Below are 17,279 nucleotides of genomic sequence, written 5' to 3'. Positions count from 1 at the left end.
GATACCTTTATAAATGGAGATTTCCCTTATAAATGTAAATGATTGTCTGGCAACTCCTCTCAGGGCCATCCAGAGAATGTGGCCAGAGAGACAGAACTTCCCATAAGATGGGCTTGTTGGTGCCTTTCCTATTGTAACATTTATCCTATGTTGGGGGAAGAGGGAGAATCTCCCTCCGCCCTTTTCCTTAAGGTTCTTATGGCTGGCCAAATAATCAACAAGACAGGTTAGCAGGAGAAAATAATACCAAGTTTAATAACATGTATACGTGGGAGAAACTCAGAAATGAGCAACTCGTCCCTCTGTCTAAGCTGCTTGCTTAAGTATTGCAGCTAAAGGTGAGGAGTGTGTTGGGGGTGGGTAGTGGCCTGGGACTTCAGAGGGCAGGAGGACAATTCTTTTCAGGGTCATCTATAGATAATGTGGTCAGGGAGAGATAGAGTTTTTTGATAAAAGGGGCTTGATGCCCCTCCCATTCTAACATCTATTTTACATTATCATTACAGCCATCATGATAGAAGATCTGTTCCAGGAAGGACCCACCATGTCAAATTCTTTAGGCAGTTAGTGGGGGAGGTCAAATGTCCCTCAGAGAAAACAATCAAGGTAAAGAGATATATTTCAGGGTGGCCAAATCTTGATCTCCTACACCTACATTATCTTTACAGCCATCATGATAGATCTGTTCCAGGAAGGAGCCACCATGTCAAATTCTTTAGGCAGTTAGTGGGGGAGGTCAAATGTCCCTAGAGAAAACAACCAAGGTAAAGAGATAGATTTCAGGGTGGCCAAATCTTGATCTCCCACAGGGGTCAGGGGCTCTGCCTGCAGGAGAGGCCTGGCTGGGGGCTTCTCCTGAACCAGGGCTCAGCAATCATCTTCTATAAGAGAGTGAATATTTGAGGCTTTGTGGGTCACATCTTCTTTGTTGCTGTTGTTTTTGTAATGATGAGTAAATGAAAAGCAACAGGATACTGGAGGATATGGGGAAGCCATTTGGTTTAAAACTAATTCAGCCTGACCTTGTTTTTCCAAAAGGGCCTGATGTGGCCTGTTGAGCACACATTGTACATCTGCTTTAAACATTTACTATGTCCCCAAAACAAGAACAATGCCCTTAAAGATAGAGATGGAACCTCCCCCTCCCCCCTCTGCCCCCGTATTGGCATTTCTTTAAGGATGAAGAACTTAACTTTCTTTAAGGTCTTCCTGGGAACTAAGGATTAATTACTAACCTGCTGTGCTCACTTTGTGACCTGCTGCCCACTGACCTGCTGTGCTGGCTACGCATGTAGTAAAAGAGATACTCCTGTCACATGTGATGTATGCTCTTTGTTCCAAGACGGTATATAACCACTCTGTGCACCCCACTCCTTTGGTGCCCTTCCTTCCTTGGAGAAGGAAGGCCCTGGGCTATAGTCCTTAAACCTGGCTCATAATAAACTTACCCCAATTTTGATTTATAGATTGATTGTGGATTATTTGCATGGACAGTAACAACCTTTTAAAAATATAAAAACGTTCTTAGCTCCCGGCCATACCAAATGAATATGGATTTGGCCCAGGGGCTATAGTTTTCCAACTCCTGTGATCCTAGACCAACAACCCACAGGGAGTGAGAAGGGGAGGGCATGGACAATGAAGAAGGGAGGTGTGGGTTTTCCACTTCAAAGTAAACCCCTTAGGGGAAGAAAGCAGATTGTCAGATCCCTTTACTACAAGCTCTAGTTCCTTCAAGGTCCCCCCACGCCCCCCAAAAAGAGTCGATACCTAGAAAGTTTTTAGAGATTTTATTCTCATGTCTAGTCTTTCTCTCCCCTTCATTTGTTGTGGGCATTCCCCATATTTGAATTCAGAATACTCAAGTTTATATGGACTAAATTTGCCTCAGATAGATGTTTTAAAGTGCTCTTTACAGCAAAACCCACACTAGTTTATTCGGGGTGAGATGGGTAAGGGTCAGAAGACACATGGACTTTGATGCCAAGTAGGAATCAGGTCCTCTCTCTGCCAGCAGGCAGTGGGCCGGGGCAGGATGAGATGTGGCCCTGTATGGTACCTGAGAGTAAAGGATGCCCAGGATCCCAGGAGAATGGGGCGGGAGGTCTGGAGAGCGGGTGGGGCGCAGAGGCAGCTGCACTCAACTTTGTGGAGGGGCAGTTTCTGCCCAGGGCTCCCTCCGGCTAATAGACATTTCCATGATAAAGGCACTCTGAGCCAGGGGCCCCTTCGGGAAGAAATGCCTTTCTAAGCATATTTCCACCAAGGCTTTGTTGTTTTCTTTTTCTAAACATGCCCCTTAGAAAAGTTAGGAGATCTGTTAAATAATCAGGAAGGCTCCCTGGACACTCAAGCTGTGGCGGCACTGCTCTCGCACGCAGAGGAACTGAAGAAGCTGCAAGCTGCAGCCTGATGAGGCGGCGTTGGCCACGTGCGTGGTTCCAGGAGCGTGCAGGGCAAGGAGCACCAGTCGCGGCTGGGCCCCAATCCATGCCATTTCTGCCGGACCTGACTGGGGGGCCGCCCCGCTCCTGGATTCTTAGTCTTCTCATCCCAAAAATCTCATCCCCAAAGTGAGGCTGTTGAACAGTGTGACCTTCTTCTAATTCTCATTCCAAAGTTTCATGATTCCAAGCTCCTAGTTCCATTTCCCATTGCTGCTTTTTTTCTCCTTCTAAGTGAATGGTTTCAAAGTAACTTAACTATGAACAGCTACAGTTTGATCTTTCATGACTGTGGTATATGTAGGAGAGCGTGTGTGTGTGTGTGTGTAAATATGTATATGTGATTAGAGTAAAAGTTCTTTTAAACATATCCATAATCATTGAGAATACTGGATCGTCCAGGATACATGGGTGTATCTTTATTTTATAGTGCTGGGACTAAAGATCTTTTCAAATTGAATGAAACATTAATTCTTCTTCAGAGTACATACATCAAGTATTTTTTTAAAGGACATAGCAGAGCTTTGTAAGAGAAGTCCATAAATACTTTCGGTGACTGAAATTTACGGAGAATATAAGAATGGAATTGATTTTAACAATTAAAGTAAAAGTAATTTTACAATTTATAACAGATGAAAGGCAAGTTTTGCCTAGTAGGAAACTCTAGACACATTGCCTATTTCTTACCATTACCTCCTATATGCCTCTGCTACATGGTATACAGAGAAGGAGCTGTTACGTGCTTGCTGTCTAAATTTTTAGGTAGTTCCTGGAATGTACACTGAAGACACGTGGTGTGAGGGTTTCCTGATAAAAGTTTATGTGCTATTCAATCTGCTGGCTCCCTTCACCTTATCTTTCCTCGGTGCAGCTCAGTACTGTGCGTAAATCCTATATCGGATTATTTGTCACATGGCTAATGAGTCGCATGTTTACCTTAGAAAGTAGAAAGATGAAAGAATGCAAACAGAGCTTAATTTGTTCCTGGGTGGAGCAGATAATTTTCTGTATCGTATGATTTAGTGGCACAGGAAAGCACAACTCCTACAAAATGCACCTTCCTGACCTTTTAAAATAATGCACCGATCTTTGTACAAATTGTGTAAATGATGGTACACACTTTCTTGAGATAGGTTTTAATAAAAAGAAGCAGCAGAACACAATTACACGTGTTGGCCAATCCTGACAATTTTGCTAGAAGCGTCTTTTTAAGAAGCATAAAACATGATTCTTCCCAGAGATAAGGGAATATCAATTCAAGTTTTCCTTAAAGTGCATGTGATGCTGGCTATTGTATTTTATTTTTTCCTTGTGCTAATCTAAGGCTTTTTTCCTCTCTGTCTAAGAAGTCCACTTGAAATATAAAATCTTTTTCTGCTTTCCAGCCTTGTGGTGGCCACAGAAGTGGGCTGTTTCATGTTAATCGTGTGCTCCTCATCACTTGTTGCCCAACTTTGGCCTTTCTCTTTGGTATTCAGACCATCTCCGGCTTGAGACTGCCCAAGTCAGGTGCAGCTCACTGGCTTCCCTTCCTCCTTTCATCCTCTGTACCTCGTAACCTAATATCTCTCAGAGCTGGGTCATCCTCTGTGTCTCATTCTTTTTTTTTTTTTTTTATAATTTTATTTATTTTTTTCCCCAAAGCCCCAGTAAATAGTTGTATGTCATAGCTGCACTTCCTTCGAGTTGCTGTATGTGGGACGCGGCCTCAGCATGGCCGGAGAAGCAGTGCGTCGGTGCGCACCCGGGATCCGAACCCGGGCCGCCAGTAGTGGAGCACACGCACTTAACTGCTAAGCCACGCGCACTTAACCGCTAAGCCACAGGGCCGGCACTGTGTCTCATTCTTGACTGGTAAGGATAAAAAGTGGTTCCCCTTTCACATTCTCCCTCGTGGTCACTCCTCATCTTCTTTGCTTCTCTTGTTCATTTTCTCTTATGTTGAATCTCTACTCTTGTTTATTTCTCTCTTATCATGAATTTGCCTCTGGGAGGCCAGGCTATTGTAAACTAGTGATGGAGTTCACTCGGGTGTTTATTTTGCCTTAGTGTAGGTAGTATCATGTGGCAGGTGAGTACATGAATGATCATATCATTTAACTTTAAACATCTACTCAGGATTTGATTACATTTAATGAAGTTATTATAGTGGCATAGAATCTACGGACAGTGTAGAAAAGCTTAGGATTAGAGGAAGGATGTCATTGTCTTAAGAATCCTTGGTTATGAGGCTCAAATGTCTAAAACCTAGTAAGGAAGTCCTGACCAGTTGCTCTCAGATCTCTGTGCGGAAGGTCAGGGTGCTTCCTGCCATCTTCTTCTGGTAGTCCTTGTCAAATTCTTCATTCTGAGCCACAGTAAAGTGGTTTTTCCAGTCCCCAGGCATCCCTGAAACAAGGCAAAGTCTCAGTGATAGCTACAGGAGTACAGGGAGAAGTGAGCATGCACCCTTAGAGCCAGCAGGAGAATGGGGAAAAAAAGGAAGTTTGCCTCTGTCCTGTCACTGACAAGAATAAGTAATGGTGTGTGAAATGTCACTGGAAAACCTAAACGGATCATGAGGACCACAGAGTCTAATTTGGCATCTTAGAATATAAGTCTTATGTACCTTTCCTCATAAAAGGGGAGATAGAGTGGTCCATGATGCTGGTCGGTAAAGTGGTGTAGTTGGCCATTGGGTTTTGTTTCATGATGTCAAATGAGGTGTGATAGATGATTTTATCCAGAACTTCCTCCGGCGTGTCTTTCTCTAGGAACTTCACTATCTTCTGAATTTCCCGCTTTGGGTCCTGCATGTAGAACAGTCACACAAAACAAATAATTTTGGGTTTTCCATTAGGGATGACATTCTGTTTGGACAAATAGTGTTTGGGGAGGGATGATTTAAGGGATCAATTCAACCATATTCAATGAATATTCCTCAAGTGGTGACTGTGTGAGGCACAACACAAAGGAGAGAGCCATCCCTGCCTTACCTGGCAGTAGGGGATGAAGTGTAAACACAACTAACTGCAATACCTGGCCCAGAAAATACGCTGCCTCCATACAGAGAGAGTGCCATGAGCTTTGATGGGAAAGATGAATTATATGTCCTGGGGGAGATCAGGAAAGGTCATTCAAAGGAGGGAAAGTGCTGCTGGTGAGGCACAGTATGGCTAACTCTAGTATTTGAGCTATAAGAGATGACAAAAGAGTCTATGAGTTTAACAGAAGGTCAGTAAGAGGATGACTAAAAGGGATCTCAAGTTGCCCCAGAAATGTGAATCCTGTACCTTGTTTCTTTCTGATCAGAGATGGAGAAAAAAGGAGCTATAGCATTTGATTAGATTTCAGAGGACTTCTTCTTAGCATTGGCATAAGAAGTAGCTTTTTGATTCTAGGACACTAATCCACTGGGTCATGTGGGTGAACGTGTGATGCCACTTGTACACAATGACTTGAAATGGAGAAATCAGTCGTCTGACCCAATATGTGGGATCAATCCTGCTAATGTTTATATGGGTTTATATGGGTGTGGGGTATGGAAGAGGAAGAAGGAAACTAAATTTATTGAACACAACTAAGCACTTTACAAATATGATCTCATAAACCCTTAACAATAATTCCATAAGATACAAAATGAGATGACACCCATTTTGTGGGTGGAGAAACACGGTTCATAAGTGTCAGGTTTAATTCGACCATAAAGGCATGTGATATTTCCTGAGGAGGAAGGATCTTTTGGAAATTGTAAACTGTAGCAAAGAAAATATAGAAGACCAAAAGAGTAGTTAGAGCTTTTGAGGATAAAACTGAGTTGGAAATAGTGTCACGGAGAGAGAGGATTCACATTGAAGGCTTTTCTGTGGGTGAGAGCACATGTCAGGGTTCTAAGTGGTGTTTGCTGCATTGGAGAATGTGGGAGGAGCTGATGGAGACTGCCGTGGTCCTCACCTCCTTCATGTCCTCGTAGAAGAGGTAGAGAATGCGGTGCTGGTCTTTCGCATCCCACCATCCCTTTACATGGTCATACCAGGAGCCCCACAGCACTGAGGGGAAGGAGAGAGATTTGGCATCAATACCAACTTGAAACTTATAAAATGAACATGAATGTCTCAAATAAAAAAGGACATTTAATAAATACAACCAGAAGACAAAGACCCTGGGCAGAATTCTTATTTGTGGAAGACAGGGATTTTTTAATATTTAGGGAGACGATGAAAAGTATTCTGGATTCCTTGGTTTATATTTCCACCCTTGAACTTACTACCACATGAGATACAGTCTTGTGGCCAAGGATTCATAAGTTTTATTTCCCTTGCATCACTGCATAGATCAGTGTTATGCAATAAATCTTGTTTCCTAAGAGGATGATTTTGAAAGGAAGACTTTCATTCTGAAAAATCCATAATTAGCATATATTTGGGCACCTTTACTCTCTGTGATGGTGAACGGGAGGAAGAGAGGTGCACTGGGTATCTTTTGTTGACCCTGCCAGATCCACTCTCCATCCTCTTCCACCCTGCGTGGTTGACCTCTATGGACTGTGTCAATGGGCTCCTTTGACCTCAGAAGGCTTTTGGAGGCAGGAGGAGAGTGAGGATGGTGTGTTTATTTCCCTGATGTCCTCCCTGTTGGCTCACCATGGTTGACTGTTTCCCCTACCAAAGGACTTGGCTCCTGCTAAGGGGCCCTCTCGTTTCTCCAGGGTGCAATGGCTCTCTGCTGGCGCTCTCCCCGGAATATTGTACTATCACCTGTTGGTTTCTTTAAACTCTGCCCATAGCTTTCTAAATAGTCTCTTAGCTAATCTCTCCCCAAATGACCCAGTTTGAGTGTGCCATCTATGAGATAGGCAGGAAGCTAGATATTAGCTGGGAGCAAGGTTACTCCACCAGTTGCAGCATCCTAATTGCTGGGCAGCAACTCTTCAGACGTGTAACACTCCCCCCGACTGACAAAAAGGTCACTCCACCAGGTGCAGCATCCTAATTGTTGGGCAGCGACTCTTTTTTTTTTTTTTGCTAAGGAAGACCGGCTCTGCGCTAACATCTATTGCCAATCCTCCTCCTTTTGTTTCCCCAAAGCCCCAGTAGATAGTTGTATGTCATAGTTGCACATCCTTCTAGTTGCTGTATGTGGGACGCAGCCTCAGCATGGCCGGAGAAGCAGTGCGTCGGTGCGCGCCCCGGATCCGAACCCGGGCCGCCAGTAACAGAGCGCGCGCACTTAGCCGCTAAGCCACAGGCCGGCCTGGGCAGCGACTCTTCTGACATGCAGGACTCCCCCCAACCCTGACTGAGAGTAGCCCCAAGCCTCATTATACCTTCCTTTGCATTGCGATTTTGAGCCCCCTGTGGGGGATCACTGCCATAACAGTGCCGGAGATGTCTATGTAAGGAAAAAATCTCCCCCTCCCGACGTGAAGGTAGAGACAATTGCCCCAATTGGCACACGTTCCCAGACCCTCACCTGCCCGCAGACTGACATTTCAAAACCACCAACAACCACAACTTCACTGCAGTTGCTCCCCCTCCAGCCTGCCCGCCCCTCCCCTTGGGGGTGTACTTTCGCTTTGCTAATAAATCCTCCTCTGTTAAAACTTCTGCTATGTGTCCATTCTCAAATTCTTTTGTGTCTGTGGACCAAGAACCTGGGACCCCACAGCATCGATCTGACAGGTGCTGGTAACAATCTACATCCTCCCAGGACATTGATGAATACAGTGTCAATGAAAACCCTTCCTTTCTGATGTCAGTATGTGAATGAATAAGGAAACATGAACCACAATTTCCTTTTATTTACCTTTTCCAGCTTTGAATGTCTCAACATATTCCTCCCACGTACCAGGATCAGGCACCATTTTATTCATTCTTGAGAAGTGGTAGTAGGACACCAGAGAGTCCTTGGCATTTCTAGCCACATAGATAATCTCGGATCAGCCAGCAAGGGGATTTAGACACAGAGAGAAAACAAGACAGAAAAGAAAAATCTTAGACTATCCCGTCTGAGTAATTGAATGTCCATGTGTTTTCTATGATCAAGATGACCGTATCCTCCAGCTGTCCAGGCAGAGTTCAATTGATATCTGTGGTCTTAGCATAATTAAGAGCATCCCTTTTCTCTCTGAAAAGTACCAAGTTTGCATGATAAATACTACAGTCACCCTAACTATGATATTCCTGGAGGTTAAGGAGGCTCCCGTGGTATTTTTCAGTGTGAAAGGAAGGTCCTCCTTGGCTTTCACTAAGCAGGGAATCTAACTAGATTATAGGATAGAAGGAGCTAAAGCAGTTAGCCCTCTAGTCACATTTGCACACCATGCATTGTGGCCTTACAGGTGAATTATCACTCCTAGTTTTCATTTGCTGATGAGATTCCAGGACCTCTCAGGGCAGTGCTAAGTCCACCTTTGGAGCTGCTTGTGACGATGTTTTCTCACAGGAAAAGCAGAGGTGTGATTTGGCTGAGGAGAGCTGACCTCTTTGCTTTTTGTCCTGCTGTCGCATTTTTCCCACTCACCACCCAGCCTCTGATCCTAGCCTGAGCTGCTGTGTGCACTCTCAGCAGAGCCGGGGTGGAGGAGCATATTATGGTTTCTCAAGCATTTCCCCCTATGTCTCACTTACTGAAGAGAACTTCTGTGTCCACACAACCAGTCACCCAGTCCTATTTTCCTCTTAGTGAATTACCCCAGGCTCCTGCCTCCCGGACTGCGTTTCCCCAATTGCTCTCTCAGACGAACACACACCTCCCATGATTCTGTTTCTCTGCCCCTTTTCCTATTGCTGGATTTCGCTCCAATATTCATGAAAGCACTTAGGAAACCAAAAATGTGACACAACCATAAAGCCCAATTATTATGTGAATATATTTCTTAATGCTTATTATGTTGGTTATTGCCTTTTTGCAAATCAAAGCCTGAGTAACTAGAAGACGGGAAGTCTGGGCTAGACAGGGAACGTATTCAAGTGTACTTGTGATGTGGAGTCAGGTAGCTGGGTGTGATCTAACATCAAATGCTTAAATTTTCTGAGACTGTTGATCCATCTTTGTGAGATATCTATTGCTGCTGTAACAAATTACCACAGACCTAGTGGCTTAAAACAAGAGATATATACCCTTATGGTTCTGGAGGCCAGATTTCACTGGGCCAAAGTCACGCTGTCGGCAGGCCTGGTTCCTTCTGGTGGCTCTAGGGGAGAATCCATTTCCTTGCTGGTTCTAGCATCTGGAGCCACTTGCATTCCTTGGCTCTTGACCCCGTCCTCGAATCAGTCCGATCTCTTGCTTCAGTTGTCACATCTGCTACCTCCTCCTTTGATCTTCTTGCCTCCCTCTTGTAAGGATCCTTGTGAGGCTATTTGGGGCCCACCCAGATAACTAAGGATAATTTTTCCATTTCAAGATCCTCAGCTTAATCCCATCTGCAAGGCCCATCTTACCATAGATGGTAGCATTCACAGGTTCTGGTCATCAGGATGTGAACATCTTTCAGGGATCCTTAGTTAGCTCACCACTCCATCATAAAATGGAAAGCTTGGACTAAGCTCTCTAAGCTCACTTTCTACTCAAATAATCCACAATTCTAAGCAGCTAAAGGGAGGTGCTGCCATTGAGATTTTTACATTTTTAGAAGGCCTGATTTTACAAAAAGAAGGTGTTAGTGTGATGACTAACCAAGTATTAGTGTGTCTTCTCACAGAGTCTACAATATCAGTTGGAAAGAATATTGTTTCTTATACAGTAAAATTAACATATGAGTGAAGTTATCTATCTGTGGGAATAAACCAAGAAGTTTTCACAAGTCAAGGTGACCTGGGTGTAATCTCCGGGAAGCAATTCAGGAATGGGATAGCATTTTGATACATGAAAACCTATTCAATTGTATCGTATCCTGTTTGGAGTTAGGAGATGGACAAGATGAAGAGCTGGTGAGTCATGGAAATCCAGAAAAAAGGGAGAGTCAAAAGCAATCACTTGCATTGTATGTCTGAGCACTGCACTGAGGAGAGGGCGTCTTGGCTACACATTATAGTTTCCTTGGTAAGGGTTCAGCCCAAAAGTTGAAAGAGTCCGCCATTGGGTTTCCAAAGTAGCTTGTCCGTTGGGAGAAGGTGTGCTGGTTCAGCTGATACAAGCATTTGATTCTGCTGGGTGCCTACACTTTTCACCACAAATTTATAAGTTGATATTTGGTTTATATTCCATATTTCATTGATTTCCAGACTCACTGATGAAGCAGATATCAAAAAGAAACACTAGTAAATTCAATGCACACTGCATTTATAGGGTCTGAATTTCAAAGTGTCAAAATAATAAAATTTTTGAAAATGGAGGACAAGAGGTAGAAGAGTACCTGGGAGATTGCTCCACGAGCGATGCTCTCTGTAAGCGTGGACCAATTTCTAAACACTGAGTCATGGTCTTGTGGCTCTCCATCCTCCTTTGTCTTGCTCCACTTTTCCCCACACGGGTTTTCCTTAAATAAATCCTTTCACATCTTACTCTGCCTTGGCTTTTGTTTCTTGAAGGATTCAAACTAAGATAATAGCCTTCCTCAGGAAACATGTGCTTTGTTTCACTGCTCAGTCTCTTTGAATGTGGCTTAATTGGCAGCCAATCAGAATGACTTTGTCTGAAAACTTCCTAGTGTATACCCAGAAATAGTATTTTGAAGGAAAGGTGGATCCAGAATAGAGTGTGTGGGAATGTGGGGGTAATGCCACCATCTGCCCTGTATCTCCACTGGTTATCTTTTGATATCTTTGTTGTCTCCACTTAGATAGAGACATTCTGTGGCCATACTGATCAAAACTGGGTTTGAAGAGTTGGCTCTTCTTACCTTTGAATTTTCTTTCCAGAAGGAAGGTGGCAGCATCTGAACAGGTAGATGAGTCTTCAGAGTTCTAGGAGAGGGCATTTTGTTGGCTCGATCCAGACCTGGGAAATAAGTTCATGCCATTTAGCTGAACATTTCTCAATATTCTTGTTTTGTCAAACATCTGGAATCAGGCTTATCAAATAGTTGGCTCTGCCTATAAAAACCATACCATTATGGTTTTACATGTCTAGTTTTCCTCATGATGAGAACTTTACCGTTCCTTCTGGTAGAGGAAAGCACTAAGGAGATACTGAAAACTACTGAGGCAACATTACTCTCCTTATCTGCTAGGTATTGCAGTGTGCTTGTGTGGGAAATAAACTGCTTTGGGAGGTTTGAGGTTGGTGATAACTACGACCCCAACAAGCTCTTAAATGTTTGTCCCTTGTGGTTTTCTGTTACTGCAATGGGAAGTAGAGAAAGGCAGCTGGAGAAGAGATGACATCCCTCTTAAGGGAGGGACGTTGTTGGGCCAGCTCTACAGCCTTAGAAGCTTTGTCTAAAGAACTTCAGTCTTTCTTTCCACGTTTACTTTCAAGGCCAAGAACCACAATGGCCACCAGTCTTATGCCAGCACTGTGCTCTGTGCTGGGATGTATTGTCACATGAAAACTTGAGCCTTATAGTGGTCAAATAATTTTTCCAAGTTAGTAAATGTGAGAGCCAGGATTAGAATTCAGTTAGTCTATGGGTGTGGAGCTAGGGAGGGAGGCTTAAGAGACTTTGTGAAAAATAGTAGAGAGGCAAGGAAGACTTAGATAAATACCAGACACAATCCTCCCTGGAAATAGAAAGTCCACTGCTAAATGTGAAAATCCTGAATACAGGCTGAAGTTGGCCATACACAGCACTAACCATGGGGAAGGGGTTTGCAGGTAAAGCAGAGTGGCAGCCTTGGAGAAGAACAGCGTCTGATGGAGAATCAGATATCTAGAGAAGGGGAGGTACTCCCTGGAGACCTGGCAGTGAAGGGAAAGAAGAAAGTAAGAGGGAGAAGATTTAAAGATCCTGCAGAAATGAAAGAAAAACAGAGCACGCCTATTTCTCCTTGTCACCCAAGCACCAATGCCATCCATACACAAAACTGCACAGCAGAGGGCAGAACTGACAGAAGAGGGTGCTTTCAACCAAGACCCACGGCCATGAAATGAATACAAAGAGAAAGAGGCAGATTTCACTGATACAAAACTACTACAAAATCAGAGCCTTTAACTTGATGAAGTATTCTCCCCAAAAGCCGACTACAAAGCTGAACAAAATTGTAACACAACACTCCAAACTGAATGAAAAGGCAAATCAGAGCTTTTAACTTGATGAAATATTCTCCCCAAAAGCCAACTACAAAGCTGAACAAAATTGTAACACAACACTCCAAACTGAATGAAATATGCTGAAACAAACATTTGAGAATATGAAAAAATAACTCAAATATATAAAAATTCAGAACAGAAATAGACCAAAAACAAAAGGAGATGTAAAAAAAGATCTGATTGAACTCAAGAAAGAAATAGAAGACAAAATAACATAAGAAATGATTAAATCATAAGGTTGACAATATAAATTTAATGAAGGACAGGGAAGAACAGAAGGAAATAACCAAGAAAATGATACTGCGATAAGAAAGAAGTAAAAAGGGTCTGAGAGACAGCAGCTGACCTAGAAGACAGGCAAAGGAGATCCAACACTGGTGCAAATTGGAGTTTCTGAGAAGAAAATTAAAATAGTGGAGTAGAACTAATATTTAAACCTGTAGTCTGAACAAACTTCCTGGTAAAAAGGAGACTTGAATTTATATCTGTTGCCAGTTTAGCTAAACTGATACCAGCTCAACACCAGGTTGACATAAGGGAAGCCATATTGTAGAAGAGAAACCCTGTTGTTACTTTGAATGACCTCTAATTAACTAGCCCAGACATGCTCTGTGGATTTTATGGCCCCTCTCAGCTGCTATAAGTTGATAACTTTGTTTTCTTGAGTTCCTTAGGAATGTGATGACTCCCGGGCAGAGAGTCTACACTGATGGCCATCACCGAGGACAACTGAAAGATCAGGGTATAGGGCATTGCTCTGGTCTCTGATGCATATCCAGTAAAACCAAAGACTATCAGGAACTAAGATCAGATGTCTGCCCCCACCTGGAGATCAGATGGATGCCCCACCTGGAGAGCAGATGTATGCCTCCACTTGGAGATCAGATGGATGCTCCACCTGGAAAGCAGATGTCTGCCTCCACTTGGAGATCAGATGGATGCCCCCTTCTGGAGATCAGAGGGATGCCCCCATATGGAGATCAGATGGATGCCCCTATCTGGAGAGCAGATGCCTCCCCCACCTGGAGACTAGCCCCCTATATACCTGGCTGGTAATCTTTGTTCTGGAAGATGGTTCTTTCAGACATTAGTCAGCCATCTTCCCTCTTGCTAGCAAGCTGAAATAAAAAGTTTTTTCTTTCCTACCACCTTGCCTCTTGACTATCGGGATATCTTGCGGTGGGCAGACGAACACCCTTTATGGGCGGTAACAAAACTATTCCATAATGTCACTGCCTCGGCATCCATTCCATGTGTCCAAGCAGGCTGCAGGGGTCTTGAGCTGACACTAGCCCCTCCTGCCAGCTCATGCCCTCAGATAACAGCCTGCAGAGACTCGTCCAGTGGCCCTTGTGATAAACAGTCTCCCTGGCATCCCAGGACCTTCCCCTTAGATAAGACCCCCTTGAAACTTACCAAAACCTTGCTTTTTGTTTTGAATTGACCAATCTGGCCTCATCCCAGGAACCTCAAAGCACTCCACCTGTGGACCCTAATAAGGGTGTGTGTCCCAGGTCCTGCTGAGCTCTCTGCCTGCAGCCTGCCTTGACCTCCCCACGTAGCCCCTCAAGGCGTGCTGTGTACTTCTTCCAGGACTTGTGAGTAATAAACCTCTATTTTAATTCCCTGTGGTCTTTTGTTGAACTGAGGCTCACCATCTGACACCCTGGGGCTCTACTTAACGAATGTTCATTTGACAAAGTCACTGACACTTGGCTTCACAAGCAGGATGGATTGGGTCAGCTTGCAATTGACCATGGGGAATGCACATGGCTTACTGATTAGCTCTCCAGAGGGGTAATTCTATCTGGGAGGGGCCCACTGCCTGCTGGCACCTGGTTGCCCTGCTTTGTGCTACTGCATCCTGCCTCTGCAGAGTGCTGCCTGAGTTCCCTCCCAAAGTGCAAGCTCTGAAAAAAGCAACCCAGGTCCTCACGAACCTTGGAGCATTGCTCTTTGGAGCTGGTTTGAGGGGCCACAGATGTGTTTCCCACCTCTTAACTCCCCACAGGGGTAAATTACCCCAGCAGATGTGAGACTTTGGGTGTGTTTCCCAACTCTAAGCACAGACCCAGCTGCTGACTCAGGACAATTGGCTAAGATTTTCACAAGGTCCTGCTGCATTTGTTAATAGCTGGGACCTGTGAGTGGCAACTCCTGCCCTGCTGTTGGCTACTGGATAAAGGTGCCGAGCAGTGCCCTTAGAAGGAGCAGAGGGACATTCCCCTCCCTGACCACTGTTCTTACTGGAGGCTCTAGGACTCTCTCTGGGTTCTCCCTGTATCATAGGGACACCCTTGCTGGGGAAGTCATGGCTTCTCATAAAGGCAAGAATGGCTGAGGACAGCAGTCCGTCTGTTGCTGCATATACCTTGCTGCTGTCACACCTCATCCCCTGACCCGTAGGTTATTGTAGGTCCCACTCCTGGTGCATGGTGGCACAAAATCTAATGGCCCGATACAAACAGTCTGAGCACCTGGTGCCTGCACCAACTAAAATGCCCGAGGAAGTTAGCAAGCTCCTCACTAAATGTAAACTGCACATAATGGTGGCCTGGGTGCTGCTCGGTGCCATGGAGTGCCAACATGCCAAGACACTGGTTCTATGCTCTCAGGGTCTAGGAGCCACCTAATGATCCTGCCACCATTGGGCTAGTGGAGGTTGACCCCAATCCCAGAGAGGTCAATTGGGACACTCTGGAGAGGGAAGTGGCCTCCTAGGAGTCTGGCCACTGGGGACGTCCACCACAGATCTTTCCAGTGACAATTCATAAGGTCAAATCAGTGTGGAATAATAGAGAATTAGAAACTGAAACTCAGAACTTTATACGCCTTGAGATTCAAAATATTTGAAAAGACTTTGTACAGCAGGAAGGAGAAAAAGGGGCTGACTGGCTGTTGAGAGTGTTTAATACTGGCTCTGAGCTCTTACTCACTGATGCAAAAATGGGGCAACTAGCCCATATTTCCAAGAACCCCAAAATGCATAGCCTTTAAAAGACCCCCAGAGCCTGAGGGCCAAATCTTGAGAGACACAGGTGACCCAACCCTCCACTTCTGAGAGGCCGCCCCAGGACTAATTAAACCAGAATTAAAGCAAAGGCTGATGCCATGGACAATTCCAATGTTATAGTTGAGATTTCTAATCATGAGGGAGAGTCCAAACCCAAGGCACAAGCCCTAAAGATGTAGAGGGAGAATCCCTTCCTCTGCTACTTGGATTTTTATGGCTTGGCATCTAGCCCACCCTTCTCCCTTGGTTATTACTGCAAAGGCTCAAAGCCAATGGAAGACTTAGGTGAAGCCTGACTTCTTCTCCATATGATTAGTATGGTCCAATCGGTCTATCACTTCTTTGAACATAGCAACCCAGATGACTCGGGTTTCATCTCCAATCCTGAGGAGGCCCCAGTAGACCTCGAATTCAGAGAACTCTTCTTATAGGGAGTCCCCCTCCCCACCAAATTACCAGGCCATACTCCATTTTGTGGGGACCTCCCATATTATTCAGGAGGCCTTGGTGGGAATAGACATAGTGGCCCATAATGAGGGAGACACTTACCCAGACTCCTAGATTTTACAGTACCAAGGCAGCCCACAACCCCAAGGATAGCCCTTGGGTGCCATGCCCCACAACCCACCTCCTGGTTCTGGAGCCACCATGCCAACCCCATCGGGAAGCAGCACCCAGGATGATTCTAAACAGCATAAGATCTTATGCTGGCAGCTCTGCCAATTGGGGGTCCCCAATGATCTTATATCTGGACAGTCCTGGTGCAAGTTCCTCTCAAAAACAAGCGATCACCTCATGACAGAGTCCAATCTCAACGGCCCAGAGGCCTTCAGTGTTTCCTGAGACTCCCTCTGCCTCAAACAACTTCCCTGACCTGCGGGCTTGACAACCCCCCAGAGTGTTACTGTAGAACTCAGCAGCTGCCCGGTGCTTATCACCTCGTGGAGACAATCACCTATTCATGACTCTGGTGGTCCACTGGGACAAAGGCAATAACCAGAGATTCTTGGCTCTATTAAACACAAGAGCCCAAGTCATAGTAGTTTCAGGTAATTCTAAATTCCCCAAGGGAACCTCCTACAGCCTACAAGTCATAGCAGGTAAAACTGTAAAGGGGGTATGCTGTAAGCTGGACGTGTCTATTGGCACCCTGTTTCCAAAACAGTTGCCACTGGTGGTGGCCCCCCCGGCTCTTTCTTTTCCTGTTAGAGGTATGGATGCCTTCACCCAGCAACACTCTGGTGGAGTAAACCTAAATTCCTGGCCTTTCTCGTGGGACCTGCCAGATGGGAACCTGTCCAATTGTTCCCTCCAGTGAAAACAGTAAATACACCACCATATCGGTTGAAGCAAGGTACACAGAGCCTTTGCCCTCGTTGGAGATATGCTTGACACTGGGTTCGTCAGGCTACCATGTCACCCTTTGGTGGTCCTATCTGACCAGTGTTAAAACTGCCACCAATGAATGGAGATTAACAATTGACTATCGATGCTTAAACGCACAGGTTCCTGCCATTAAGGCTCCCATTCCCAATATGATAGAGGTAGTAGATGACATCCAAAAAGCTCAGGGCCCCTACTTTGCTGTCCTAGATTTAGTCAACATGTTTTACTCGGTGCCGATAACGGAAGACTCACAGCCTCAATTT

General features: G+C 44.8%; 1 protein-coding gene across 1 annotated transcript in view; it reads right to left on the bottom strand.

Moving 5' to 3' along the window:
* Nucleotides 1-3,126: 3,126 nt before the first annotated feature.
* LOC101392812 (sulfotransferase 1C1) overlaps nt 3,127-17,279 on the bottom strand; it is a 31,872-nt gene continuing 17,719 nt past the window's right edge. Inside the window, exons 3-7 of the mRNA XM_004435885.3 lie at nt 11,269-11,366; nt 8,229-8,355; nt 6,378-6,472; nt 5,053-5,233; nt 3,127-4,832 (exon numbers count right to left, since the gene is read on the bottom strand). Coding sequence (XP_004435942.1) covers nt 4,720-4,832; nt 5,053-5,233; nt 6,378-6,472; nt 8,229-8,355; nt 11,269-11,366 — 614 coding nt within the window. The 3' untranslated portion in view covers nt 3,127-4,719. The remainder of the gene's footprint in view (nt 4,833-5,052; nt 5,234-6,377; nt 6,473-8,228; nt 8,356-11,268; nt 11,367-17,279) is intronic.

The sequence above is a fragment of the Ceratotherium simum genome, chromosome 40 (assembly GCF_057802395.1).
Source record: "Ceratotherium simum simum isolate JZ-2026a chromosome 40, ASM5780239v1, whole genome shotgun sequence".
NCBI classification, from domain to species: domain Eukaryota; kingdom Metazoa; phylum Chordata; class Mammalia; order Perissodactyla; family Rhinocerotidae; genus Ceratotherium; species Ceratotherium simum.
The sequence above is the reverse complement of the archived record's forward strand: the minus strand, read 5'-3'. Positions and strand labels throughout refer to the sequence as shown.